General features: G+C 44.7%; 2 protein-coding genes across 9 annotated transcripts in view; both read left to right on the top strand.

Moving 5' to 3' along the window:
• tmem94 (transmembrane protein 94) overlaps window positions 1-15,277 on the top strand; it is a 28,804-nt gene extending 13,527 nt beyond the window's left edge. For all 3 annotated transcript variants that reach the window (XM_070851658.1, XM_070851659.1, XM_070851657.1), the window contains 22 exons: window positions 222-278; window positions 2,190-2,294; window positions 2,741-2,914; window positions 3,099-3,317; window positions 3,441-3,753; window positions 4,323-4,496; window positions 6,758-6,860; window positions 6,952-7,160; window positions 7,272-7,453; window positions 7,788-7,920; window positions 8,742-8,857; window positions 9,044-9,143; window positions 9,405-9,513; window positions 9,894-10,083; window positions 10,160-10,237; window positions 10,353-10,438; window positions 10,520-10,601; window positions 11,012-11,175; window positions 11,377-11,471; window positions 11,596-11,689; window positions 12,518-12,688; window positions 12,840-15,277. In XM_070851658.1, coding sequence (XP_070707759.1) covers window positions 222-278; window positions 2,190-2,294; window positions 2,741-2,914; window positions 3,099-3,317; window positions 3,441-3,753; window positions 4,323-4,496; window positions 6,758-6,860; window positions 6,952-7,160; window positions 7,272-7,453; window positions 7,788-7,920; window positions 8,742-8,857; window positions 9,044-9,143; window positions 9,405-9,513; window positions 9,894-10,083; window positions 10,160-10,237; window positions 10,353-10,438; window positions 10,520-10,601; window positions 11,012-11,175; window positions 11,377-11,471; window positions 11,596-11,689; window positions 12,518-12,688; window positions 12,840-12,912 — 3,027 coding nt within the window. In that variant the 3' untranslated portion in view covers window positions 12,913-15,277. The remainder of the gene's footprint in view (window positions 1-221; window positions 279-2,189; window positions 2,295-2,740; window positions 2,915-3,098; window positions 3,318-3,440; window positions 3,754-4,322; window positions 4,497-6,757; window positions 6,861-6,951; window positions 7,161-7,271; window positions 7,454-7,787; window positions 7,921-8,741; window positions 8,858-9,043; window positions 9,144-9,404; window positions 9,514-9,893; window positions 10,084-10,159; window positions 10,238-10,352; window positions 10,439-10,519; window positions 10,602-11,011; window positions 11,176-11,376; window positions 11,472-11,595; window positions 11,690-12,517; window positions 12,689-12,839) is intronic.
• A 1,750-nt stretch (window positions 15,278-17,027) lies between these two features.
• tdrkh (tudor and KH domain containing) lies at window positions 17,028-27,360 on the top strand. Of its 6 annotated transcripts, XM_070851784.1 has the most exons (15): window positions 17,028-17,143; window positions 17,323-17,466; window positions 18,925-19,085; window positions 19,211-19,302; window positions 21,507-21,708; window positions 21,980-22,119; window positions 22,202-22,523; window positions 22,613-22,782; window positions 23,877-24,052; window positions 24,181-24,245; window positions 24,364-24,515; window positions 24,615-24,725; window positions 25,112-25,166; window positions 26,636-26,717; window positions 26,801-27,360. In XM_070851784.1, exons 2-14 carry the CDS (start codon window positions 17,402-17,404, stop codon window positions 26,689-26,691), a joined length of 1,767 nt encoding a protein of 588 aa, XP_070707885.1. In that variant the 5' UTR covers window positions 17,028-17,143; window positions 17,323-17,401; the 3' UTR covers window positions 26,692-26,717; window positions 26,801-27,360. The 6 variants fall into 6 exon arrangements, 3 of the variants coding, with proteins under 3 accessions (XP_070707885.1, XP_070707883.1, XP_070707884.1); XR_011585739.1 differs by lacking the exons at window positions 17,028-17,143; window positions 17,323-17,466; window positions 26,801-27,360 and having other exon boundaries at window positions 18,860-19,085; window positions 24,622-24,725; window positions 26,636-26,706; XM_070851782.1 differs by lacking the exons at window positions 17,028-17,143; window positions 17,323-17,466; window positions 25,112-25,166 and having other exon boundaries at window positions 18,860-19,085.
• The last annotated feature ends 230 nt before the right edge of the window (window positions 27,361-27,590 follow it).

Here is a 27,590-nt window from a genome sequence, read left to right as displayed (position 1 = left end):
TGTACTGTATGCTGTTTCAGAGGATTTTCATGCTGGCCATTGACATCTTTAATTCAGATATAGTGATGTCATATGTCATATCAGTCTAAACCGAATACACACACACACACTGACACACACACACACACACACACACACACACACACACTGACACACACACACAGAGGAGACGCAGCGAGGGTCTCCCTCTGTGTTTTAACTAGATTCTTCTCTCGCCCCAGCTTGCTAAGTTCTCTGAGGACACTCTAAGCAGCTACACCGAAGTGGTTTCCTCCCAGGTATAACCTCTCGCTGTCTCGCTCCCCTTCCCCCTCCAATCGCTTGGCTCCCAACTCCACTTTACCCCCGCCTGTCTTCACTCGCTAGCTCGCCCTTTGCAACTCCCTCTCTGGAATCCCCGTACACGGCTCTCGCTACTCTCCCACCTCCACCCCCTGTCCCTCAATCTTCATTAAGTCTGATTTCTTCACCATGGAAATTTTATGGACATCTTCTGATTCAGACCACCTCTCTGATCCTCCATATTTTTTTGCTTTAATACAAACACTTTGCTTTGCTTTCAGTTTTTTATTCATAATTGCACGACATATTTTCTCTCCTTTCACTCTTTGGTTTTGGTCACTCTTCATCTGTGGATTGTCAGTCAACACGTCTTGACCGAACACCTCTGGATGTAAGTTTACCCTCAGACGCCTCCAACCATCTTTGAAATGTTATCTCAACAGTCAGTCATGTCACTTTAAGATCATTTTCTCACCTCAAGGATACAACTTCTGTTCCCACAACCTCTCACAGCTCCTGACCAAACTCAATCATTGCCTTCCATGTTTGCTGGGCTGTTAGTACTCAAAGGAAAGCAAGAGTTTAGGGAAGAGATGATCCTGAGAGAGACTTTCACTTGAATCTGTGCCTGACCTTTCACCTCTGCTTGTCTGCCTGCACTGCATGACTGGAAATCAGCCCAAATATGGCCCTATGTTGGTAATTTCAGGGTTTCCTTTGCTTGTATCCTTTCCTTACTTCTCTGGAAACGGCACAAAATCAAATTTTGTCAAATCAGTTGTTAATAGTCACTCAATGTATTGCTGGTTATCCTTTTAAGATGTACTGTGAATGCTTTTGATTTGAACAAATTTAGATTTTCAGCTGTTTTAAAACTTTGTCCCTGCTGGGCACTGACTGGACATCCAGCATGCTCCTTATTGGTACTTGCTACAGATTGTTAATTTACCTCAATCATTTGGAACACTTTCTAGTTACTTCAAATGAAATTACAAAGTCGAATGACTGAGGAGTGATACAAAGTAGTGTTGCTGTGTGATTTTAGCTTGTTAAAATGATCATCTTGGCCTCATGTATGTGCATTAGAGAGATAACTGAACACAACTCCATTTTTTGTGTATGAACAGAGAGATGCACTAATATTTGTACAGTAATATGATTTGTAAAGTACTCCTTTGAGGGACACTGTTGCATCTAGTGTCTATGTAGGATAAAACTGAATCAGTTTAGATATTAAATAAAAAAAGACACTTCAGTTTCATAATCATCAGACTCAGACATTTTATGGTATCAAAATAATCGAGGTGATTTTTCAACTGTTGGATATAGAACGTAGCTTTGTGTTACACCTCTAACGTACATGATTCTTAAGTCCAGCAGCCTCGACCAGAGAGCTGAAGGCTCATTTTTTAATGCCTGATAAAGAGAGAAGGCAAGGAGGGGCAGGTTGTGATTGTTTTTGGCCCATCTCTTGTTGAGCCAGTTGTCATGGATTCCATTCAAAATAGTCAAAATGTGCATGGGTGTGTTCTGGACCAGTCACGAAGCTCACAGAGCAGCTTCCACTAGGCTTCACCTCCTTGCCTTGTGCCACTAGTATTGTAGTATAGAAGCTCTTTTCTGTTTCTTTATAGCCCAGTCACTGAGCTGATAAAGATGTCTTTGTTCCTGTAGCTGTTTTCAGGCTTTTAGGCTGAGCTGCTCACTCAGTGTTGTTCTTACTACCTGTTTAAATCAGTATCTGTTTATGTACGACATGTTACGTATGTCGTGTTACTCATATATTGTTGAATTTCATTTGAATTTTGTGTGTGACTCATCTCCATCCTCTGGTATGTAGTAGAAAGCAGTTTTCTAACTTAATCTGTACATGTGTGTTTTTTTCGTGTGTGTGTTCATGACTGCAGGAGATGCTGCGTTGTGTGTGGAGGCACCTGGTTGCCATCTTGAAGGGGGAGTCTCAGACACTCTGTTATACTTCCAGCCTTTTACACACTCTGGGATCTGTTACTGTGAGTATTATGGGGCTAAATGACTGGGGGAAGGTACCTAATTGTAATTTCATTCATGATTATTTTCTGAAACTTAAGCTCTAGGTACACATTTAACAAAATAATGGAACAAATGCTTTTACCAAGTATAATTGCCAAAAGATCCACATGAGAATTTGATAAAATGCTGCAGTGGTTGTTGTTAAAGGTTTTCCCAGCTACTTTTCATTTGTATTCTGGAATTACCTCCGTATGTAATAGTTGACAATGTTAGTGGCGGGGTCCGCCGCTCCTATACTGGAATTAAAACGACCAGTGACTAAATCATCTTTGACTGAAATCTTAGGGATTACAGTTTTAAGGTGTACAAAAACGGGTAATTTACCTACATCCATGTATTTGGGAACCAATTCATAGACTTGTTAGTACATGTCTGTGTATGCTGTAAATCTCCTCTGTGTATGTAGGTGCTGTGCTGTGTGGACAAGCAGGGCATCCTGTCGTGGCCTAACCCTAGTCCAGAGACTGTGCTGTTCTTCAGTGGACGGGTTGAGCCACCTCATAACAGCCAGGATGATCTCAGAGACGACCTGTCTGTCAATTCCTACTGCCGAATGGAGACGGACGATGACAGAGATGAGGTGTGTGTGTGTGTTTTTTTTTTTTTAGGCAGCTTATAGCCTCCCTAGCAGCCTGGTTGTAGGTTTGGTTCATTCAGCTTGACTTGCTATGGTACGTAACTGGACCCAACTTAAATTCAGGAATTCATCACCTGATAGGACACAGTGTGATATCACCTCCTTACTAGTTGTGACCACTGTACAGGCCCAGGAGGGGGAGGCTCTGCTCTGTCTACCAGAGTCTTCCACCCAACTAGGGGAGGGGCCCGAGCCTAGCGAGACGTCACATGGTACTGCTCGCTCGTCTGACAATCTCCGGCTGCTGCGCTCCTGCCAGCCCGTGCACTCTCGCACCAAACACCATTCTGGATCCAATGTGAGCTTCAGCCATGACACTGAGGGAGGCGAGGACGACCAGGCTCAGGTAAAGACTGGATGTGAAACCTCTCAAGTGCATGGAATAGTAAGGAAAGTTGGATTTGACATCAAGATGCATGCTGTGATGTGATGTAGTGTGTCTTTTCATTATTGTTCCGTATGTCTCCAGGACTTCCCAATGGGTTGCCTGGAGGCAGAGGCTGAGGACTTTGTGTGTGACTACCACCTGGAAATGCTGAGCCTGTCGCAGGACCAACAGAACCCAGCCAGCATTCAGTTCGACGACCTCTCCTGGCAGTGCCACCTGCCCTCCCTCAAGCCACTGGGCCTCAACATCATGCTGAACCTCTGCAATGCCAGTGTCACCCAGCAGCTCTGCCGCTTCTCTGACCACCTGTCCAACCTGGCTCTGCAGGAGAGCCACGGCACCGTGCTGCCTGTCTATGTCCCCTGGGGGCTGTGCGAGCTCTCCAGGCTCATAGGTGAGCATGTTTTATATTTTATACGTCAGGATGGTTCAGAGCAACCTCTTTATACCATGACCTGGTTTGCCCCTTAGTTTGGCTTTTAGTTTGAAAAATGCAGAAAGTGGTATGTTGTCTTTTATTTTTAGTAGAAACTAACTCAACCCAACTTAAATTCAGGAATTCATCACTTGATAATACACAGTGTTATATCCCCTCACGGCCCAGGCCCATGCCGCTTCATAGAATCAACAAACTGGATCTTTTCTTATTTAGATTAGAGACCCATTGTGGCAGAAACTACATACTGTGTATTTAAAATGAACCTTGACGTTATTCTTCATTGCTAAAGTGGTGCCTAAATGTCCCTTCTTGTGACTAAGTAATGCTCCTAGGTTGATATAAAAAGAACACTAGCTTCCTTCTATTAGATGGTCAAATGTACAAACCAAGGATGCATGTCATTTAAAAACGTCTTTGATATCAACTGAACTGAACATAAAAATAGCTTTTCAGTGCTAGATTGAATGAACCGTTAATCTATCAGACAACAACCTGTGTCTTTTCTTTGTCTGTGTGTATATCAGGGTTCACTCCTGGTGCAAGAGAGCTGTTTAAACAGGAGAACCACTTGGCTTTGTACCAGCTGCCATCTGGAGAGAAGGCCAAGGAGTTCTCTTCCCGTCGCCTTCATTACTTCATCAAACGCCAGCCTCCCATGTCCCACCTGATCTCCCTGTTTGTACGAGACTCTTCCTCCAGTGAGTCCACTCACTTCAATAGAATAAGAGCTAACTCTTTTCTTCTTACATTTAAGAACACTTGTTGCTGACCACTTTAGTATCTCAGTCTCTAAACAGTCATTGAAAAAAAGAGATTACGGTTCAGGTCATTGGCAAACTTGTAGAAATGGGGATTTTTGATGTGCTGCCTCCTGAACCAGCTGTGCAGGACCACAGCACCCTTAGTGAGGTAGAGGGTAGCCATAATCTTGGCGGGGGAGAAACGCCTGGTGCGGCAGGGGACTGATATGAAGGTAGGTGGGCGGTTTAAAACACCGGTCATTGTGCCTCGTTATGATCCCCTGTCATCTTTTTCTTCGGGTTCTCATGATGAGGCCCGTTTAAAAGTGCGCCCAGCATGCCTCCAACTAGAGGCCCAGGAAAAGGCACCAGCCTGGCAAGCACAACTAGATTTTCAATTGCAAGTTAAAAGAATAGAAATTGAAGCTAGATTTTCAGAGAGAAGCTCACACACAGGAGGCGTTCCCTGACAGGAAGTGAGCCCTCACTTTCTGCTGGTTTACCTCATAAATTGTTTGACATTAGTAACCCGATATCTTTGGTGCCATTATTCAGAGAAACTGAAGTGGATTCATATTTTGGTGCCTCTACACTGGCCACCAGATGAGTGGGCTCTGCTGTTGCAGTGCAAGATCCATGGCAAAGCCCAAGAGGCAGTCTCAGCACTCCCTCTAGAGGAGAGTACCGTGCACCAAAGTAAAAGTGATCCTGTGTGTTTATGAATTAGTCCCAGAGGTATATAGTTAGGTTTTTGTAACAGGAGGTGGATGGGATAGATCACCCAGTCAGCTACAAGTTCAACAAAAACCAAATGAGTCACTCCACCATTGAAAAAGAGATTCCTTAAGGTCTGAGGTATACACGGGGTCCAGCTGTCTGCCCATAATAGTCTACACTGACCATAAGCCCCTAGGGTTCCTTTCACGTATGTACACTGCTCCAAAAGATTAAGGGTGCACTTATTCATCACAGTATAAAACCAAGTCAGTTAAACTTCAGGGACATTAATCTGTCCAGTAAGGAAGCAAAGCGATGTGAATCAGTTTAACCTGTTTTGGTGCAAATGAAAGTGGCAACAGGTGCACTGGAGGACCATACGTACTGTCGCAAGAAGGTTTGCTGTGTCTCCCAGCACAGTCTCAGGAGCATGGAGAGCTGGACAGGGCTGTAGAAGGGCATCACCCCAGCAGCAGGACCGGTATCTGCTCCTTTTGTGTGAGGAGGAACAGGAGGAGCGCTGTCAGAGTGTGCATGTTTCTGACCAAAGTCGACCATGAGGGCCCTATGTCCTCTAGTGGGACCTGTGCTCACAGCCCAGCACCGTGCAGCTCCACTGGCATTTCCCAGAGAACACCAGAACTGGCAGGTCAGCCATTGGTACCCCGTCCTCTTCACAGATGAAAGCAGGGTCACACTGAGCACATGTGGCAGACGTGAAAGATTCTGGAGACTTACTTGGATTTTTGGTGTGATTCTGAATCCAGCCCTCAGTTTCTGTTGACTGTTGTTACGTCTTTTTGTTCTCAACAAATCACACAATATAAAGTAAAGATTTTGATCTTGAATGTGTAGTTTCCATTGAGATCCGATGTGTGATTTAAGTGTTCCCTTGATCTTTATGAGCAGTGTACAACCACAACCAGCAGCTTATTCTTTGGGTTCTGCTGGCACGGGAGTTCAACCTAGAGATATAACATAAGAATGTGTTTGCAGATCCCTGTCCTGTGTGTACTTTTGTTTTGTGTGCCAAATAGGTTACAAACCTATAGGTTTGAATTTATAGGCCGGGGGGTTATGGGCGTAGTCATTTTTCAGTGCTGCTGAGCTGCTTGTATGGTCCAGGTTCATGAGTCCCCAGGTGTAGCTCTGTCTCTGACCTCCTGGGCCGTTCCGTCCTCTCAGCAGTGACTTGCACTTTGGTCGATGACATCGCCACCCAGTCCTCGACTCCCGGGGCCGGTTCCATCAGCTGGGACACAGCATATAACAGCCAGGGTGGCAGTGATTTAGTCTGAACAGTCCACCACGGTGCCTCCTCGGATCACATGGACAAATCTTATAGGGTCACTTGTTTTAGTTGGGGAGGGTTTATTTCTCAGCCGATTCGACTTGCTTTGTTTGTCATTGTTTAAATGATTCACGTTGACCACTTGTACAATAAACGGTGACTTTATGTGCAACACCACCGGCATTTTTATGTTCTTCCCTCTCTCCTGTAGATAACGTCCAGATGCTGTCACATGGTTCAGCCGACCTCATCCTGGAGGCCTGCACTGACTTCTGGGATGGAACTGATATCTATCCCCTCTCAGGCTCAGACAGGTCTCTTTCCCACTTCACTACCAATATTCACAATGTTCATTTCCTAATGATATCATATTTCTAGCAGCTTTTCCATATGCAACTCTTTCAGAAAGAAGGTCCTGGACTTCTACCAGCGTGCCTGTCTGTCAGGTTACTGCTCAGCATTTGCCTACAAACCCATGCAAGTGGCATTGTCCAGTCAGTTGAATGGGAAGTGTGTGGAGCTGGCTCCTGGTCCCTTCCTCTTCTCTGGAGTAGAGCTGCCCTCCACCACCCCCATCAAACACACCTCCTGCCGGAACAGCTGGAGCTCTGATGGTATGAGACACTGGCAGAGGGATGTTAAACACCATGTTAAAGTAATACTACAGTAATGACACAACTTTTGTTCTCTTTGTCTTTTATTGTGTTTCCCCGTGCCATCCACAGAAGGTATAGGTGAAGGTGTGGAGCGGGAGGACTGTGTCCAGGCCCTCAGCGGGCAGATCTTCATGGGCATGGTATCGTCCCAGTTCCAGGCGAGACTGGACACAGTGCGGCTCATTGATGCCCTGGTCACCGCTTGTATTCGATTTGTTTACTTTTCCATGGAGGATGAGCTCCGCAGCAAGGTGAGCAAACATGAGCATGGGATGGTTTCTAGTTGGATATCTTTCCAAGAATGATCTACTTATGGGACTCTTTCCCAAGGACATGAAATGTGTCCCTAAATCTGCTGTTAGCACAGTGTTTCTTCTACCATTTACATTTTAAAAGGTTTTACTTTTTTCTGTGAGAAACTTACATTGTCTAAGCAACTACTCCATTATGGTGTTAGAATCATCAGTAATGAATGAAAAATATTAAAAAACATAAGATGTGTTGGAAACCCTTTGTCTGATGCTGCTTGTGACATTTTGCAAAGTGTGAGTACTTGTCTGTGTGACTAGTTTTGTGTCTATGCAGGTTTTTGCAGAGAAGATGGGCTTAGAGACAGGTTGGAACTGTCACATCTCCTTAACTCCAAACGGAGACAGTCCCTGTGATGGAGCTCCATCCAGCCCCAGTCAGGGCTCCCTGCATGAAGACCTGAACCAAGGTACCAAACTCCATGCTTATTCATATTCGGTTTGTTCCATTTACAACAGCTGTGCACGACATGACTCCTCTACTCTTCTCAAAGTTATTGTTTTTAGTTTGTGAGCTCTCTGGACTTACAGAGCAACTTGCAGGTTAATTTATTTCGGACATTTATATTTAATCTTGTCTGAAAATGACCATTTAGTACTAGTAGAATAAGTTTTACAAGATATAAGGACAGAGAAAGCGGACATTTTCAGCAAAGCTCCTTAAAACACTCGACAACGCGTCTGAGTGAAGCAGTTCAGAACAACTACAAACATGTTCGATTTCTGCCATGGGCAGCCATCACGTGGTCAGAGGCGGTTCTGAGGGAGAGACCCTGTGACTGTTATATTATTATACATGACATCATTAGATTATTACCAGTGAAGCATCAGTGTTAGAGCAGCATGTTACTGTTGGAGCTGCTGGAGGTGGAAGTGGAGCTGGTTTAACTACTTTATACACAGTCACACCATAAATCAGCAGAATACAGCTGTCAGCAGCTGGCCTGACTCCGTGCAACAAAGAGAAAGGTAGTCTTCCTTTTCCACTGCAACAAGACTAAACTGTTTTAGTACAACTTATGACCAATGAGCCAATGTTGGATCATTTACATTTTCCAAAATAGAAGCCCTCGGCCCGCATATCACTTCTGCTCGAGGCTAGCTGCTCAAGGCTCCATTAGCTGCTACGTGCATAACAACTGTGGAGTTGCACTGTGTGTAATGTTGTTACCGGGACGATATCTCTAATTCCATGGCAGCAATTTTGATCCTATAGTCATATGTGACACAGATTCTCGAGATGAAGCAGAAGGTCCACTGCTGCCAGAGGAAGAGGCCCACTCTGACCTGGCCAGTTTCCAGCCCACAGACAGCGATGTGCCCAGCTTTCTGGAGGACTGCAACAGGGTAATAATGCCTTTATTAAAACAAATGAAGTCACTGCTCTGCTCTCCTTACTGTGGGGGGAACGTCAGTACAGCACAGACCGATTCGTCCGACTGATGCTTTCTGAATCTGAATGTGTTGTCTCTGTTGTCATGTTGTTTCTGTCTTTTTTACTGTTCCTCTTTTTCTGTTCCTGCTCTTTCTCAGGCCAAGCTACCTCGTGGTATCCACCAGGTCCGTCCTCATTTGAAGAACATTGATAATGTGCCTCTTTTGGTGCCACTCTTCACCGACTGCACCCCTGACAGTGAGTCTTCTTTGTGTGTGTCCAACCTCCTTATGTGTAATTCCTCTCTTCTTTTGGAAACCTTTTTGTCTCCCCGTTGTCTTCATCAGCCCATCAGCTCAAGACTGAAGTAGACTCTAATGAGGAAGTCATGATAATCAACCAATAAGGCCTATAAGATGAACAGAAATGACGATCTGAGTCATTCACTCTATCCTAGATAGAAGGTCAGTGCTTTCTTTAGAGTAATGTTGACACTTACAGTGTTTTTGTTCTTCACAGCCATGTGTGAGATGATGAAGATCATGCAGGAGAACAGAGAGGTTACATGCTGCCTGGGAAGCTCTGCCAATTTCCGCAATAGCCGCCTGTTTCTACAGAGTGACGTCAGGTATAGATGTATTACTGTATTACATCGTTAGCATTCATTCATTAACATTCTTTACATTTGGAAGTAATGTTGTATAATTAGGATATGGACAGTATTGATTTCTGGATTTCTGTTTACTTCACCAACAAAAACCTCTGCTGGCTTGTTGCCATCATCACATCTCCACTGGTGTTTCCACACAGCATTGCGTTATCAAATTTGTCAGAGATAGTAAAACCAAAACTATGTGCCTGGCTAGATACTACTAGAGGGGAGAGAGAAAATGTTTTCTTGTCATTTGGGTGTACTGATCCTTAAAAGTTGTCCTTCCTATAGACAGCCCTACAATGGTTGTCTAAGTGAGTGATGATATGTGAACTTTGAACCTCCTCCCTCCACAGCATCGCTCTGGACCCTCTGTACCCATCTCAGTGTTCGTGGGAGACGTTCGGCTATGCCACCGGAGGAGGATTTAACGGAGACGTTGAGGGTCTGTCCCCTCTGAGGCTCTCCGGACAGCTCAACAGTCTGGGCTGTTCCGTCACCTTCCACCAAGGAGAGAGCGTCAGCATGGTTAAGCTCATAGAGCAGGTTAGGACACACGAGCACTGGCACACACTCAGTAAATCAGAGAGGGATGTCGCATTCATGAATGAATCTGTTGCAGGCGCGGCACACAACCTACGGCATCCGCAAGTGCTTCCTCTTCCTGCTGCAGTGTCAGCTGAGCCTGGTCATCATCCAGGTGAGAGAGGAGCCCTCGCAACCTCAGAACAGATGGATGGATGTTTATGGAGGCTTATGATTGTTGTGTAAAAATCTAGAATAGATAAACCAAATGCCTTTGTATTCCTCTGCAGTTCTTAGCCTGTCTAGCTCAGCTTCCTCCTCCCATGAACACCACGGACATCCTGTGGCTGTCCTGCTTCAGCTGCCCACTGCTAAGGTACACACACATTCATACTGCCGTGTCCTGCTGTATTGTGCTGACGGTCATACCAACAGCCTGTTTGTGTTGTGTTGACAGCGTGTCTCTTTTGGGGAAGCCACCAGACAGTTCAGTCATGACAGTCGCCACGGGGAAGAACCTAGATGCGATTCCGAGGAAGGTAGGATTACTCATCTGTCACATCTCTGAAATCTACTGCTGATCTGTAAGGTGAGACAAACGTGGCACCTGTGGCTCCATCCCATCCCTGGGTCCTCCAGTCCACATGTCTGAGTATTAACCCAAAAACTATGTGATTAGTTTCCTCCGATGGCAATCTGCCACCATCGTGTGAATGTAGTTTATGTGGTCAAAACAAGTCCAGTTCACTTACCTACCACACTGTACACTATGTATAATAATATGTATAATCATTTGAATGCAGAGGACAGCAAAGAATTTGACTGGAGGTTAAAAACAAGTTCATGCCACTCGTCTGTATTTGTCTCAATAGACTGGAGGCTGAAAAAGATCTCATTTAAAAACGGACTCTCAGTTGGACTGTCTTGTCGTGTTGTCTTCTTTGAGCAGACCCAAAACTACTTCCTCGGCTGTTTTGTGTTGAAGTTTGGCCTGACAGTGTGTGCCTACCTGTTGGCCTTTGGGTTCACCCTGCAGGAAATCTGCTTAAGAAGCAGCAACTTCACCTCGGCCGACAACGCCACAGCCACCTGCCGTCACATACTCACAGCCAGGTAGGACGAGCCCCGAAGCATCTCACAGTCTCACGTTGTTCCATCCACATGCATTAGTTGACAGTCATTTCCTTGGATCGTGGTTCATTTTAGGATGATATTGTTGCTGAAACTGATAGAATGATGGGATAGAGCTCACTGAAAGTCACATCTAGTAATATAGATTCTATCTTGTTGAATTGTTGTTCTGTCCGACCTCAGCTCTTCAGTCGACGCTCCTCACTGGTTCAGTGAGCTGTCAAACAGCCTGCTGCTGACTCAGAAGGTCATGGCAGGGTTCCTTGCCTTACACACAGGTAGGAAGTCCAAAACATATGAAAATATACCCAGCATAAAGGATGATCAAACACGCTTATATTGTGATAATCATTCAAATGGATCCCTTTCTTCTGTTTGCCATTCTTCAACTCATTTTCTCAGTGGTGATCTCGCTCAGTTATGTCCACCGCTCTCAGCCGCTGTGGAGAAAGAGTCCCTTCAGCAATACCTGGTGGTGTCTCACTGTGCCTGTGGTGTAAGTGATCATCTCTTTTAGACAACTGCATGTCATGAAATGCACTATATACAGTGAATCAAACAGCATTTTACACATCCTGGTGTCTGAGTGACTGGTAGGTAGTAAAAGTGTTGGAACTGGTCCAGTAGATCACCTCAGCCAGCAGCCACCAAACAGGCTGCAATGGCTGCAACGTGATCCTTTGGGACAACTGCACCTGATCACAGTAGGTCCACTAAAAGAGCATGTTTGATCCACTGACAGGCTCAGAGTGTTATTCTAAGTGTGTGACAGCATCATGGAAAGGATCCCCACAGAGAGAGACCTGGAAGATCCTTTTGGTTTAACCACAAACAAAATAACCACAAAATATTGCTCTCATCAGCATTTTACCTCCGTAGTGTTGAGTGCTGGTCTCCCGCTGCCTCCATTGGTCACATCCAAAGGATCACTGTTATTACAGACTGTGTCATGGCTGCCGGCTGAGGCGATATACTGGACCAAATCCAACACTTTTAGTGCCTACCAGTCATTTAAAAAAATATATAGAAGTAGCTCTAGTCTTTTTGACCACTCAAAGTGCTTTAACACTACATACACATTCACCCATTCACACAGGAGGTATCTAAGTGGAGTAGAGTTCATTCTCACACAGTCACAGTCCAAAAGCTATACTTAGGGAGCAGTTTGAGGTTTAGTGTCTTGCCCAAGGACACTTAGGATACCCAAGGACACTGGCATACTGGAAGAGCTGGGGATCGAACCTGCAGTCTTCTGATTGGTGGATGACCCGCTCCACCTCTGAGTCATAGCAGCCCTTTAACCCTCACTGTCTTCTCTCCTCAGGCTTCTCAGCCAGATTGTTCAGGCCACGGTGGATTACCAATTATGGTGTGACCACAACAGCCTCCTGACCTTTAATGTGGGTGACATACCCCTGCAAGCCTGGCTACTGGTGTCCGTATCCCCACTGCTGGTGGTGGTCGTCAATGAAGTGGTGAAGCTACATGAGATTCGGTATGAAATCCTGCACTGGAGCAACTAAAACTACAATGAAAGCAGTTCTAGATGGGTGAACAGTGGTGGTGTCTTGTGAGGCTGGAAAAATGCAGCAGGTTGTGTCCCTGTTGTGATCATGAGCTCTGATTATATCTCCTGTCCATTTCAGGGTGCGAGTTCGCTACCAGAAGAGACAGAAGCTGCAGTTTGAAACCAAGCTGGGGATGAACTCTCCATTCTGACGCATTTCTCCGAGGAAGTCATTTTCATGGCAATACTGAGGAGTAGTCAGTCAGTTCTGGAAACCAGGGAAGGGCAGGGTGCTAACCCTGCAGCCCAACAGCACTGCACCATCAGGTGGAGCAGGTATCAAGGAGATGGCATGGTAGAGACTTTTATGACACAAACGTTTAAGCTCCTGTAGATAGTTCATCAATTATCTGAAAAGCAGGAAAAGGAAACTCCAAAGCATTCATTTCCAGTGAGTTATTTATTGACTGGTTTGAGTTTTAAGGCATGAGGAATGTTTTCTGAGGATGATCATGCTTCCTCACTATCACTCCTGCTCTCCATCTCTGAGAGGCTTGTGTATGGTTGCTCTCAGCTCCAGGAATGCTGCAGGTCCCAAACAAATCCACTAAAAGCTGCTTCACTTCAATGTTCATTAGTGTGTCATTGGACCACTCCAAACGTCATTGAATCACACATAATATCAGCGTGTCGTCATCAAAAGGAAAAATGCACAGGAAGGAAAATGCGGTCTGTAACTGTGGAGCACCAAAGTGTTCCACAGCGTGCCCTCTGCACACTCCACACGCCCTCTGCATCTTCTATTTAATCCTGAACACTTTGGGGTGTTTGGTCATTGCTTGACATCTACTGAACAGGGTGTAACACTACCTCTGAAAAATGTGACATGGAAGCTTTCCAAGCTTCTTCCTGAACCGTCTGTTGTTCAGCCTTTGAGCCACATTTTAATCTTCACTGTGGTAAGCCTCCGAGACAATGCTCTCTATTATTTTATTGTATTTTACGACAAGCGTTCTTTGTTGTTACTCAATTCCCGAGCTAAGCCGAGGTCAGAGCTGCTGTAACACAATGAGGAATGAATCTTGATTCGGATCAGTCGGTCACATTTTTCCACACATATCTACATTTACACACACTCTGTATGTACCTGTACCACGTACCTGGCTGTGCAGTGATCTTAGCAGGCCTCTCCCTAAGCGACTGATTTCCTGAATATCTACAGATGTTCATTCTGGTATGCTCACATGCCAGCGTCTTCTGAAAGGTGCTTCATATCATTCAGTTGCCTTCTTCCTCAGCCTGTCAGGAGCTCAGGATACTGTTTAGCGGGAAAGTTCAGTAGATTGCATTTGCAGATTTGTTTCTATCATCCCAGATTTCATATTTGATCTGCTGACCAGCGTGTTCCACAAATCCAGATGATTCAGACCTTTCAGCTCCTTCCGTTGCTGTGCAGCATCGGCAGCAGACGTTTGTATCACTGACGGTCTTTCTCCAGCAGACCAGCCTTCTGCGTGGTGCTGACATTATTTTAGATGTTTTCATATTTTTACTGTGTACAAGAAGGTTGACGGCATTTACTGGTAATACATGATTTCAGAACTAAATACCACGATGTTATGTCAATCGATTTGGCATCTGGGGTTTAACCTCAGGTTTGTAGCTGCCCTCGAGGAGACTGAGGTCACGGTCTGTCATTTTTCTGGGAATTTGAAGGATTTACCGTCCTTCAGGAAGTTACAGCTAAAAACCCACTCTGTGTATATTTTACAGGCTGATTTCAGACTCCGTAGATTTAAACTGTCTCTCAGGCTAACAATAACTATGTCATTGATAATTTAGCATTTCCCAACCAGAATAGGATTTCTGGTTTTGTGTCGAAGGCTTTGAAATTAAATGTAACTACTATTTGCTTCATGAAATGTGCAGACAATATGAATGACCAGTTAACTGAATAGATAGGGTGGGGATGATTTTAATAATTCCAACATTTTCCAGACTTTATTTTTTGTGGTGGAGGACTTGGACTTGAACTCATGACCGAAGTAACTTTAATACCATGGCTACAGCCCTGTTTAACCCAAATTTGTTTTTATGTGTGCCTGTTTTTAGTTATTCCATAGCTACAAATGCTCTGTGAAATTCCACGTTCAGTGATGTACCTGAGGAGGTAAAAGTACAGAATGTGGTTCTCAGGCTTTCTGGCACTAGAATACCCGTGACCAGTCTCCTGGTGGAAAAAATAAGTGGGCATGAAACTACTGAAGATGGTTTGAAGTCAAACGTTACAATGCAGGAAAAGGAAGGACTTTATATTTGCTGGCTGTTTTTTTTGTCATGACAAACACGTGGACTGCTCTGCATGAATAAGATCCAGTGAATGCTCTGTCTTGATCAATGTACATGTTATCTATGGTTCTACTGTTTAGTTCACGACACAAATAGACTCAATCAAGCATGGACATCAGACTTCACGTCACCAGGCCTCTGGTACAACCTGCACAGCTGATGCTATTTTGATGACATCATCACGCACGCTGGGAGCTGAAGCCTCTGTCAGTTGATTTGTATGGTGGGGCGGGGCGGGGTGGGGGTGGGGGCAATGGACTGTGTTGTTCACAAGATACATAAATGTATATTTTGTATTTTTTAAAGTGTCCATGTTGAGGACTTTCGACAAATTTGTGTATTAATTGTCATGTTAATAAATATGCTCTTTTATTTAAGAGATTGTTGTGTTGAATGGAATGGAAGAAAAATACATCCACTGAGAGTAAAAAAAAAAACCACACACACCATTTCTATTCCGTTTGTATTTGACCTCCAGTATTTGAGCTTGAAACTAGATGGAATTCTTCTAAAGGGACACTCCAAAAACTTTAAATGTGAAGTAGACTGTCCTGTGTGAACACATCCCTGATGTAGGAGCTAGCAGTGATAGTATCGCAGCCATCATGTTCGACCATTCTTTAGTTAATTTTAAAAAAAGAATCTTTCTCTTGTGTAAGATTGTGAGTACCCCAACTTTATAATAGTGTAATACTAAATTGCCAAACTACACCTTTGTTCACATTTAGAAAACCTAGGTTTTGTGCTCCCTACAATGTATTTATGAACATTCCACATTTTACCAGGTCTGTCTCATTTACCCAACATGTCTGTAAGCTTCTTATTGCCACGTCTGTCTCTCTGTTTGGATGCCAAGATTTTATTACCAGGAAATATGAAGAGATCACAGTTTAAATGTGCAGAAAAGGGTCGTCATGGATACAGAAACTTCTACTCATATGAGAATCAGTGTACAGCGGTAGTTTGGGTCACAGGGGAGAACAGGGCATCACGACAGGGGTAGCAAGGTGACGAGAATAATGAGCACTTCCGGTTGGACTTTCAAAGTAAATGTTATTTCAGTTGTCACGTTTCTTGTAGATAGAGAAGAAGTCTATTTAGTGGCAATAGCTACGTTGTTTTCTCGCATTTGTATAAGTTACACACACACACACATATTGTTTTACAGCTAAATATGAAAGGGGGTTTCCGGTGTACTGAGGGCTTCCTCTGGCGCAGTTGACAGTGTGGCACACAGGGTCGATTGGTAAGAGCGAGGGTGTGTGTGTGTGAGAGTGTCATCCACCTGAACATGTATTTACTGCTCCTGAATGGCGCACACCTCGAAAACATAGAAAGGCTGTATTATCAGAGTATGTGCGCGTGCTAAGGACGCTTTGTTACCTTTTACAAAATGTTTGACTTGCTTGCATGTGTCAGCCAGCAGCTAGCTAATGTTAGCTTGACCAGCTCTGACGGGAAAGTGTGTTCGCGGTCGTTCTGCCTGCTCGGTAGAAAATGGAAAATGTATTCTGGCATGTTTGGAGGTATTAACGTCAATGGCACGCGACTTTGTGTTGTCAACACAATTGGTCCTCCATGACACGCCGCAGAGAGCGGGAGGAAGCCAAGGTTATCTAGCTAGTCACGGAGATGCTGTGGGCTGTCAACAGACGTGACGTGACGTCAAACTCGGGTCAAAAAATGTGAGCTTGTGAGAGCGCGGTCCGCCGAGGCCTCACCTCTCCCCGGCCAGAAGGCTGCGCTTCGGCTGCCCTGCTGGTCCTGTCACACCCCAGGGGGCAGGGGTACCACGAGGCACAACCGTTTACGGCATTTGGACTATTTTATTGATACAAAATGCCGTTCGGCAGGTGTGTTGACTGCCGAAATGATCTAAATCCCTTACCAGTTTCATAAAAGTCTTAAGTTAAGTGTATCGATATTTGTGCGTCGTACAGAATGACACCACCTTAAAATGGTCATTTTTAAAGCGAGGATTGGTTTGCTTTAGAAACAATCACAACACAACTGGGCAGCAGCCTGCACACGGTGTGCAGACAGGATCCAATTTTGAAAAAAATTCAAGAAATTGATTAGTCATCCTGTTTAAAGGTAGGCCGATGTTACCAGGACTGCATTAGCTTGGTTTGCATGTTCTTACCACAGCAAAGAGCTGCATTAAACACGCCTGATTTCTGATCAAATGACTGACTGCACTGTGACTGACTAGTTGCTGCCATGTAGTGACTTGAAATGCTGAAACTTTCTTCCCCCTTCTGCTTTTCTCTCAGTAGTCTTGAACTTCCATGTAAACAAAAAACAGCCAGGAGCGGAGAAGATTTTTTGTCTTATTGTCACGATTCCTCCGAGATGGACGTTGGAGTGTCCAAGTCCCATGTGTTTCTCAACTACAGCCCCAGAGCCCTCTTCTCCCAGTGAGACACGCATCTGCATGGTGGTGCTGTGTCCTCCTCGGCCCCCGCGGGGTCCCAATACTCTTCACTGTTGTTCATCGCTTACCTCCAGTGCATTCTGTTCCTGTGAGGTGTAGTTTTAGCCGTGTCACATTAAAAGCCTCAGAAAGAATTGGATGCAAATGTTCTCTGATTGATGGAATGGCTGGAGGTCGCCCAACTTCAGTAAACGGTATTCAGTGTGTGCAGCAGCTGGAGCTTTCAGTGCATTATGTCCTACAGTCAGGGTCAGGGCCGCTCAGTTTGGCTTGGTGCATTCATGACTTTCATGAAGTACACTGCTGTGTGTGTGTGTGTGTGTGTGTATACACTACATATTTAACCATGTAGGGGGCTATATTGTGTGTATGCGACTGCTTGTGCACGTTTTTATGGGCTAACAATTTTGGCAAGTGATGTAGTCTGAGATGGTCAGTTGCTACATCATAAGACTCTCCTGCTCTGGTTCTCAAGGTGGGGACCTTCAGGGGTCCTTTGGTGGCCCTCAGGGAGGTCCCTAACAAAAACGCTTACAGTTCACTATAACTTCCTTCAGTGGAAATGATCTCAGACATAGTTACTGCTGTAACATGCTCTCAAACGATGCCATCGACAAAGCAACCACACCACTGTCCTGTAGATCTGAATCATTTCACACAATCCTCATCAGCAGGTGGAGATGTGATTTGGAAAATTGCTCTTTCAGAGTGACTATTTGTCAAAGATGATGAATGAACATGGACGGTGCATAGCATGTCAACTGGACACACTCCATTTGCTGATGAAGCCCCAGAACAGCACCTGAATTGACTGTTGGGTGAAATTGTTTCTCAGATGTTGTTTTCAATGTCAAGAATGAAATTTGAACTTAAGCATCTAGTTTGACAAAATAAAATCTCAAGGTCCACTCGTGGGTCCATGGAAAGCTCCATGGAAAAAGTGAGTAAGTGGATCTTGAGTCTGTCTTTTTTTTAGTCAAACTATTGCTCCCAAGTTCAAGAAGGAACTTTCTTGTCATCTGTAATTACAAAATTATACAGACTGTACCAGATGAATGACAAGCGTCTTCTCATGTTTGTCAGTGGGGCAGAATTGAATCAGCCCACGTTCCACAGAGAAATCGAACTCATTAGTGGTCTGTAATATGGAGAGGCTTGAGAACACTTGATAGACTGTTTTGAACTCAGGCTGGCTTCTGCTTTTAAGTTTTGTGCTGCATGACTGTACAGTTGCCCAGCAAGCTACCAAAACACTGAGGATTGTACATGACACCAGCTAATCCATTCTGACTGCAGTGATGATTGTTTTCACATTTTGCAAAAGCAACAGCAGAGACGTGATTTGTTGTAAAGACGTTTTACAGACAGCACTCGACCTGTGCAGTAACTTGCGGACCTAACACTGCCAGGAGAAGGTGACTGGTGCCGTGTTTGTGTCCAGGTGGAGCTTCCCGCTGGGTGCACGGCGTGTCATGGACGCAGTGAAGGAGGGTCACAAGAGCACCCTGAGCTCAGGCAAAATGGTGGCTCTGGCAGCCGGGCTCTCCGTCGGGGCCACAGTGGGCTACATTGTCTATCGTCATATAAGCAGCACCAACAACAGTGAGTATCTGCTGCTGAACAGTCATCAGGCTGTTGTGAACAACCATCTGAGACTAGCCAAATGTGAATATATTATACATGACAAACTGTCAGTTCATTCTCTTCGTCTCTTCTGTTGTTCACAGGTCAGAAATCCAACAGTGAGGTGTCCAAGATGACGCTTCCTCTAGAAGTTTACAGGAACATATCCAGATACCAAGCCAAGTTTTTGGACATAGTGAGTAGCTCGATAACATCTTTCTGTCAAGAGGTGTTTTTGGCAAAAGTGTTTTATTTTCTAAGCTATTCTTAATGGAGACATATTCTGCTCAGTTTCAGGTTCATTCTTCTTACCAGAATATGTTTACATGCTGTAATATTTGAAAAACACGTTTCAGTGCATACTGCAGACTGCTCTTTTCAGCCCCTCAGAAATGATCCGTTTTAGCTCCTGTCTCTTTAAGACCCCCCTCCCAGTAAAGCCCTATCTGCTCTTTGGTCCGCTCCCATAAGCCCTAGCAGGCACTGACCTCCGCATCCGCTCTGCCGTCTCCGAAGAGAAACCATGTTAGCCAAACAGCATTTTAACACCAAGATCAACTGACTAACCTCCCAAATAATCAGTAAGATGACGTAAAACAACCAAACCACCAGCTTCAGCTTCATACAAGCATGTGACACACTGGGTGAATGTGGGTAGAGAGGAAGAAGAGCATGGCTAAAGTCCCCAGAGATGAGAAGGGGGGGCCTGTGGGTGCTGTGTTTGCAGCTCTGATCCCGGGTCAGTGTAGTTAGTTGGTCCATCTTATTGGGGAGAGACCTTACGTTCCCCATGATGGTGGATGGGAGGACGGGTCTGTATCTCCTCCTCCTGGCGCAGCGCTCAGCCCCAGCACGGCTTCCCCACCTCCTCCTCCTCATCAGCTTGCAGGGAACGTCGGGCCTCTCCTCGGGCAGCACCGCCATGTTATGGAGCGCCATCAGCTGATCCCTACTGTAAACAACAGGGCCATGGCCGCTCCCGGGGGGGCCCTGGCACAGTCGTGAATCTATCTTAGAAATTTCAGTTTTAATTTAATTTGTGCAATTATTCTGTTGTCTTCATCATAACTCCTCACTTGATTGGGGTATCTTTGGCTATCTACTATTTCCTGCTGCATCAGAAAGACCCAGTTTCATGATGAACTTTAAAGGTCCTATATTATTCAGGGTCATAATCGTATTTATGGGCCTTACTAGAATAGGTTCACATGGTTTAATGTTCAAAGCCCAGTCTTTTTCTCATACAGTAATAAAGTATATTGATTGATTGATTGATTGATACAGAACATGGCTATTACAGTCCTTTTCAGCCTCTCTCAGAAATGCTTCATTTTAGCTCCGGTCTCTTTGAGGCTGCTCTCATTGGTCAGGTCCCACAAGCCTGAGCAGGTACAGCCCACCATATTTCTGGATCAGCCCCACCCTTTTTCTGAAACCACAGAGCCATGCAGCTGGCTGTAGCTTCAGTTATGCCATGAGTATCGCCACATTAACCGCCTCTAGACCAAAAGCTTAACGTGCATGTTTGTGCAGGAATGTTATCTGCAACAGTGGAGTTCAATTTGGATTACCCATAGCATCAGTGTTACTGTAAGGTGTACAGTATGTGGGTCGGCATGTTGCTTAGCATCGGTTTGAGTTTAGACACTGAAAGTACGGCTTTATGGGCTGAGGAGTTTAGCTGCTGGGTACAGCAGTACATTTGCATAATGATACAGCAGCAACACACACACACACCTGTGAACGTTAAGAAGTAAAACAAGCTTCTGTATAACAGCCAAGCTACTGCTAGCTCACAGCTTGTGCTACAATGTGACTGGCATCCACCCTTCTACTCTCTGTATTTTGAGTTAGTTTGCTTAACATCCACAGTGGGTCAGTATTACAACATTAACCACTAAATCCAACATTGCTTGAGCCTGTACAACATATGCTAGCCAAGTTAGCTGTGTAACATGCAAAGTTAAGTTCCTCGTACCTTCGGCATCTTCCTCTCATTACCGGCAACCAGCTTTAGCAAGGTGACATCAATGGCGGACAGGCAGGCCGTTTCAGGTTTTCAGTGGCTGGGGTCTGTCACCTCTGTGAAGGAGCCGGAGGAGGGCTCAGATTCAGCGGCTCCTCACCTGACATCAGGAGGGGAGCAAAATCTAAACAAAGTGTTTTCACTGACATTTAGAGGATGTTTTTTTTCCCCTCATGTTTTGAGGATCTCTAGACACACTGGGGACACATTTATGTTAGAAAGACATTAAAAAGTGCATTTGTCACAATATGGGACCTTTTTGAAGTTCAAACTCTCCCCTCATGTCCAGCCATATCTCAGGTGATGAGATGTATGGCATCAGTAATGCCAGGCAGCCTGACTCTCTGCTCTCCTGCCCTGACTTTCTCTGTTAGGTGACCCAGAAGTCTGGAGCTCATGTGAGGGTTTTGTCGGATCCCGGGGAGCCTGGATGTAAGACGGCTGTATGTTTCCTGCTGCAAGGCTCTAAAGAGCAGATCCTGCTGGCCCGCTGTGTCCTGGACAACCTGGTCATTGACTGTGAACCGGTGACTGAAGCTTTGGAGGTTCCTCAGACGGCCTTTGGGCGTATAATAGGTAGCTTCCAAATGTTGAGGACAATCAGATTGATTCCTGGACCTTATTCATTTGTTTCAGAACCTTTTGGCCTGCACATGGGGTTTGTCTGTAGTATTAAAATATAGAATACAGATATTGGATAGAATTAAATGCTTCTCATAAACTACCATGTTTATGGGAAGCATTCTGTTTCCTTATTGTAATATACACCTGTTTATCAAAGATCTATATATATGGGATTTGTATAGTTTTTAATAGCGGGCTTGTTGTGGCTGTGTGTGTGTTGCAGGCCGTGGTGGAGAGAGTTTGAAACTGGTCACCAGGACCACTGGGGCCAAAGTGGCTTGTTCCAAAGAGAAAATGCTTGGTCCAGGGGCGAAGGGCAGCGTGACAATCACAGGGACCCGGCAGGAGGTCAAACAGGCCAAGGTCGGTTGGATTCACTCCTGTGGTTTTCTCTTATTTAAGCGTAGTGTTGAGAATAAGTGTAACCTTGGTGTCCTGTTTGCAGGAGCTGATCTTAGAAAAAGTCAGAGAGGACATGATAGTGAGGACGAAGATCTCGCAGTCATCTGCCCTGCGGCAGAAACGTGGCCATCCTCCCGTCAATGAGAGGCCAGATGGCACAGAGACTGAAGCACCAGTGAGCTTGAACAACAACAGTCCCTACTCCCAGACAGAGAAAAATGGGCTAATCCACTCCAATGGGACCACAGCAGAGCCAGATGATATTTTTGACAAGATGGAGGAACTGGAATTGACCAATGCAGACAAAAATGAAGAGGAGGGGAGTGTCTCCACAGACTCTCTCTCTGAGATTTCCAAGTTTGAAAGTGAGCTAACTTTCCCTGTAGTTATCTATCCTTGAGCTTGGTCATATGAAACGAAGATAATATTTTATTTCTCCCTATGCTCTGTCCAGTTCCCAGCCCAGACCTGAGCTTTCAGCCTGATGAACATCTAGAGGTTTATGTCTCTGCTTATGAGAACCCAAACCACTTCTGGATCCAGATCCTGGGGGTTCGCTCTCTGCAGCTGGACAAACTTACAGAAGAGATGAACCGCTTCTACAACAGTGGCACCCCTAGTAATGTAAGGACAACTCCCACCATCTTGACTTGTCTTGACTAGTGTTGTACCAAATGAGTCTTATTCAGACGCTGATCAATGGAAAACCAGGGATTTTCAGCGGTGAGGCTGAACACACAGACATGAAATGATTCAGAGTGATTCAGGGTTCTTAAGGACACTGTTATCCTCAATGTCCATCCCGAATAAACAAGACAAAAAGACTCAAGAACTTGCAGAGAATCATCGTGTTTTTTAGCTTTCACGCGCCATTTCTGTCATATAGTGCATAGTCCAGTAGCAAGAACTCAAATGTTATCAGGTGATGGTCCGATAGAATAGAGTTATGTATGAAGACTGTTAACTGTTCAGTTTCTACACCATATGCCAGAACAAGGTCAAGGGTGTGGTTAAAACAGTGAGTGGGTCCATCTACACTCTGGGAGAAGCCAATTGTGTCCAACAGTGAGATGAAAGCAGTGTTCAGACCATCATTACCATCGTCCACATGAATATTAAAGTCACCTACTATAATCACTTTATCTGCACTGAGGACTAAATCTGATAGAAACTCTGAAAACTCAGCTATGAATTCAGAGTCTGGACCAGGAGGGAGGTACACTGTGACTAATAAGACTGGCTTTAGTGTTTTCCAGGTTGGATGAGAGAAACTAAGAACAAGGCTTTCAAATGAATTATAGTAAAGTTTAGGTCTGGGCTTGATTAATAACCTAGAGTTTAAAATGGCTGCAGCTCCACCTCCTCGTCCAGAGTCTGGAGGAATGTGTACAGAGAAACAAACAGGGTACACCACAAACAGGACCTGTTAATGGTGAATCCAGCAGACTGTGCTGTTGGTGCTGTTGGCCCAAGGTTAGATGAATATAAGCTTAAAAAATGGTCAATATTGTAGTGACAATACTGAGTCTCAGACTGTCCCATCAACACATCTCCTGTATTCCATTGTATCTCCTAGAACACTGACATTTGGTTGTCTGTTTTTTCTGAGGGGGGCCCACAGTGTGATTAGCTAACACAAATTGTACCTCTTGTACCCCAAATTCCTGAAATAACAAGTCATCACCAGTGTGTAAGTTCCCTGATTTTCTGTTCTTTAGGAGCAGAGGGTGGAGACCATTGTGGTGGGAGACATTGTGGCTGCTCCATACCGAGACTACGGCACATGGAACAGGGCCAGGGTACTGGGAGTCCTGGGCTCTGGATTGGTGGACCTTTACTATGTTGACTTCGGGGACAATGGGGAGCTGCCCAGAGACAGCCTGTGCCGTATGAGGTAAGAGGGTCCATACAGGGCAGTGGCACACCTGGACAGGGCACAGCCCTGCTGGCTGCCTGCTGGCTGCCTGCTGGCTGCTGGCTAAGTTATTAACAGCTTTTGCTATTGTTGCATTAACATTTCAGGGGCGACTTCCTCAGCTTGCCATTCCAAGCTATTGAGTGCAGCTTAGCAGGAGTGAGACCAAAAGGTAAAGCTCTTGTTGCTAATGTTACTACACAGGCATATAACTAAGTAAAAAATCCCCCAAATGCTGTGCATCAATCTGAAATTTCAATTGATTTCTGTGTCTGTTTTCTGTTCTTCAGGAGAGGTGTGGACTGAGGCAGCCCTGGATGAATTTGAGCGGCTGACACACTGTGCCTCCTGGAGACCCCTGCAGGCCAAACTCTGTAGCTACTCCCACTCTGAGATCTCCTCCTGGCCCAGTGTCAAGCTGTATGAAAACAGTGAGGGCAAGGTCGACCAGCATTTTATTTCGTACTTATCTGTTTGGTTAGGTTCTCGTCCCGTCTGCCGGTGCCTTGCAAACATATTGTAAAACAGCTGTCTGTCCCAGAGTGTAGATGTTGGTGAGGAGCTCATACAGCTGGGTCATGCAGTCAGCTTCCAGGAAGTGGTGAACGGGAGGACTGAGAGTGACAATCTTGGCTGTCTGCAGAGGATGCTGGTGAGTCACTACACACACTGGAATTTATATTGACCTCCTTCACACTGCTGATGTAAACGGTCTGATCTGAGGACAGTATTGGATGCTCAGTTTAACATTTAGCTTTATTGTAGATTTAAGGGACAGTATTATGAGTGGAATAAGAATGCTGTAGAATCTGATGATGAATATTGAAAGGACAGTGCATATACACTCAGACTATTTGTGGTATGCAGTATGTATATAGTATGTGTGGACTGAACAGTTTGAAAATGTCCTCTAAAGTCTTTTTTGGGAACTTGGTATTGCAGTCAGTGGACAGGCCACTTTAAATGTTTATCTTTATGCTTAGTTTCAACATGCTGTTTTCATTTCTAACTGCGTCTTACCTTCTTGTCCTGCTGTAGGATGACGTGATAGGAGCATCATCAGAGCTAAGTCTCTCCTGTATCAGCTTATCAGGCGAGTACAGCAAAGGGAAATTGGACAGGAAGCGACTAAATCGGTGCAGAATTCTCTCTTTATATGTATTACTATTTTTGGGGGGGGGTTGGATTGACTAAAGGAGCTTGACGACAAAGTGAAGACTGGTCATCTGAGCAGGCATTCACATGTTATCCATGCTCGCTGAGATCCATGCAGCTACATAATGTCAGCATTAGTCCCTTATCTGCGTTCACTGACAGCTTTGCCCACTCAAGCCCAGCCAAACTGATTCCAGTCATTATTCAGTCATCGCTCACTCTAACCCACACCAACAGCCACACCAGCTCTGATGTGTCTGTGGCAGCGAAACTTCCTTTTCTCTCCTTCGCTTCCTACTTGCCAAGCTCCATATGCACTTGGGAGTTAGCCCGTGATGAGATGGCCTTCTCAGATGGAAGTAGTTGCGAATGAGACACACAGAATGAAATGTTGAGTCCAGATAGAACCACTGAGAGCTTATGTTCCTGCACTGAGAACGACCTCTACAAGCTAGGACTCCAGTCAAAGTGATGAGCATGGACAATGTGTGGGAAGAGATGACAGCAGACATAATAGTGGGATTGTTCTGAGTGAAAGTAGCTTCCTTAATGACAACAGCTGCTGCAGCAGGCATTATTAACATGGGACTCATTGTGCCGTGTGGAGACATATTTCAGCCTGGTGACCTGAATGGATCCAGAATGGGGGATAAAATATCTGATAAAGCTAAGAAGGGAGCTGGTACAGTGCTTTATCAGAGGACAGTGTCCTAAGACTCTAATAGAGAAGTGCAACAGAAATGTGGAAGTGATGCCTTTAGAGTCAAGACACAAACAGGACAGAACAGATTAGGTACATGTTGAAGTACAACACTGTCGTTCACATGCTTTGGGTGATTTCTGCAAGTACCAAACTAACTAGTAAGCACAGATGTCTGTCACATGGATGATCTGGCAATCCCAATGTGTGTCCTCTGCTTCCTCATGGGTGGTGCTGCCACTTGAGTCATGGTGCAAGATTGCATATTGCAGTTTAACTATTGTTACTTGGGCAGAAAATAAGGGAAGGAGATGTAACAAAGCACCAGAGCTGGACAGAACTGGGGATGTTCCTGTTAATGGTCAGCACCTTAACTCCTAAGCACAGGGGCACTCCAAATATAGAAATTACAAGCACTCTCAGAACTCTTTACACAAGGATTGAAACTTTTTAGATTTAAAGCTGCACTAATCATTCTTTTAATATAACCAGTGGACCTAAAGAGGATTCTCATTATCTCTGCAGGACGCTCAGCTCTATGTTTAGTGTCCTGCATCCTTACTGTTGTGGTTCAGTCTCACAGCTGTCATCAGCCCTTCTCTAGCAGTCTGTTGTGCTTATGCACTGTTGTGGATTAAAAAGGAAGTCCGGATGCCTGAATGACTTGATGACGACATTAACTGCTGTGTTTTCTTTTTATACCTCAGAAGCCGCCTCAATCTCAGGAAGTGTCGATGATGTCGTAGAGGATGAGCTGCTGTAAGACCAAAGATGTGCATAAGTATCAAGGTATTGTTTCCTGGCTTGATAGAATGGATTCATGAACCATTGTGTCTCTAAAAGTAACAACCTCTCCTCCTCTTACCGTCTAGCACCGACCATCCACTCCTCTGCATCAGTTATGATGACGTCTGACCCAAACTCAACTGCATAAATCCTCATCGTGAAGCCTTACCTACTCGACAAGCGTTCAACATTTCTTCCAGCCGTATTCACTTTACTGTCGTTACTTCAGTACAACATTCGTTCTTATGTTTTGCCTTTATCGTGTTCTGTCGGACCCACCACCACTAAGCTTACATGTGTTGTTACTGTATTTTGTGTTCAGTGAATGAAGAGGAACAAAAGCAGAGCGCTGGTATTATTTTTTAAATGCACTGTGATAGAGGTCAGTAGAACCAGAAGGCAGCTGCTCAGCTGATGATGTCTCTTTTTTTTCTCTATTTGTTTGTTTAAAGGCCTAAATGTTTGGGCTTCATTAGTTATTATGTTTGGAATTGAAACCATACAGTATTATTGAATGTGGTCCTCAGATTGTGTGCAAAACAAAACGTGGCATCTGCTGTACCATTAACAAAGGACAAGAAGCATGGTAGTTTTTCTTCAGAGGTGCCATAGACTGCACTATATATAATAAAGGATTTATTTTATGTCACAAGAATTGTCTGTGTCTTTTACTTTGAAATGCTGTTCGGTGAGGAGCAGTGTGTTAAAATCAAGGTCACTGATGTTTAACTTTGAGCCTAAATCTGAGCTGCTTGAAGTGACAGTGTGCATCTGAGGAGGTGTGTGGAACTGATACAAGTCACTGTAATGTTCCACTAGTTTTCTCCTCCTCTAATCCATATTAGTGTCTGTCTGATACACAGAGATGTCCTGCTG

Source organism: Pempheris klunzingeri, chromosome 20 (genome assembly GCF_042242105.1).
Source record: "Pempheris klunzingeri isolate RE-2024b chromosome 20, fPemKlu1.hap1, whole genome shotgun sequence".
Classification (NCBI taxonomy): Eukaryota; Metazoa; Chordata; class Actinopteri; order Acropomatiformes; family Pempheridae; genus Pempheris; species Pempheris klunzingeri.
Note: the sequence above shows the minus strand (reverse complement) of the source record. Positions and strands in the feature narration are given on the sequence as shown.

What these genes read in the sequence shown, in the direction of transcription:
- tdrkh (XM_070851784.1), top strand. Translation starts at nt 17,402, where the DNA reads ATGGACGTTGGAGTGTCCAAGTCCCATGTGTTTCTCAACTACAGCCCC. An exon ending in AGGAGGTCAAACAGGCCAAG is followed by an intron (nt 22,120 to 22,201) that starts GTCGGTTGGATT and finishes TCCTGTTTGCAG; the next exon opens with GAGCTGATCTTAGAAAAAGT. An exon ending in AGCAGGAGTGAGACCAAAAG is followed by an intron (nt 24,246 to 24,363) that starts GTAAAGCTCTTG and finishes TCTGTTCTTCAG; the next exon opens with GAGAGGTGTGGACTGAGGCA.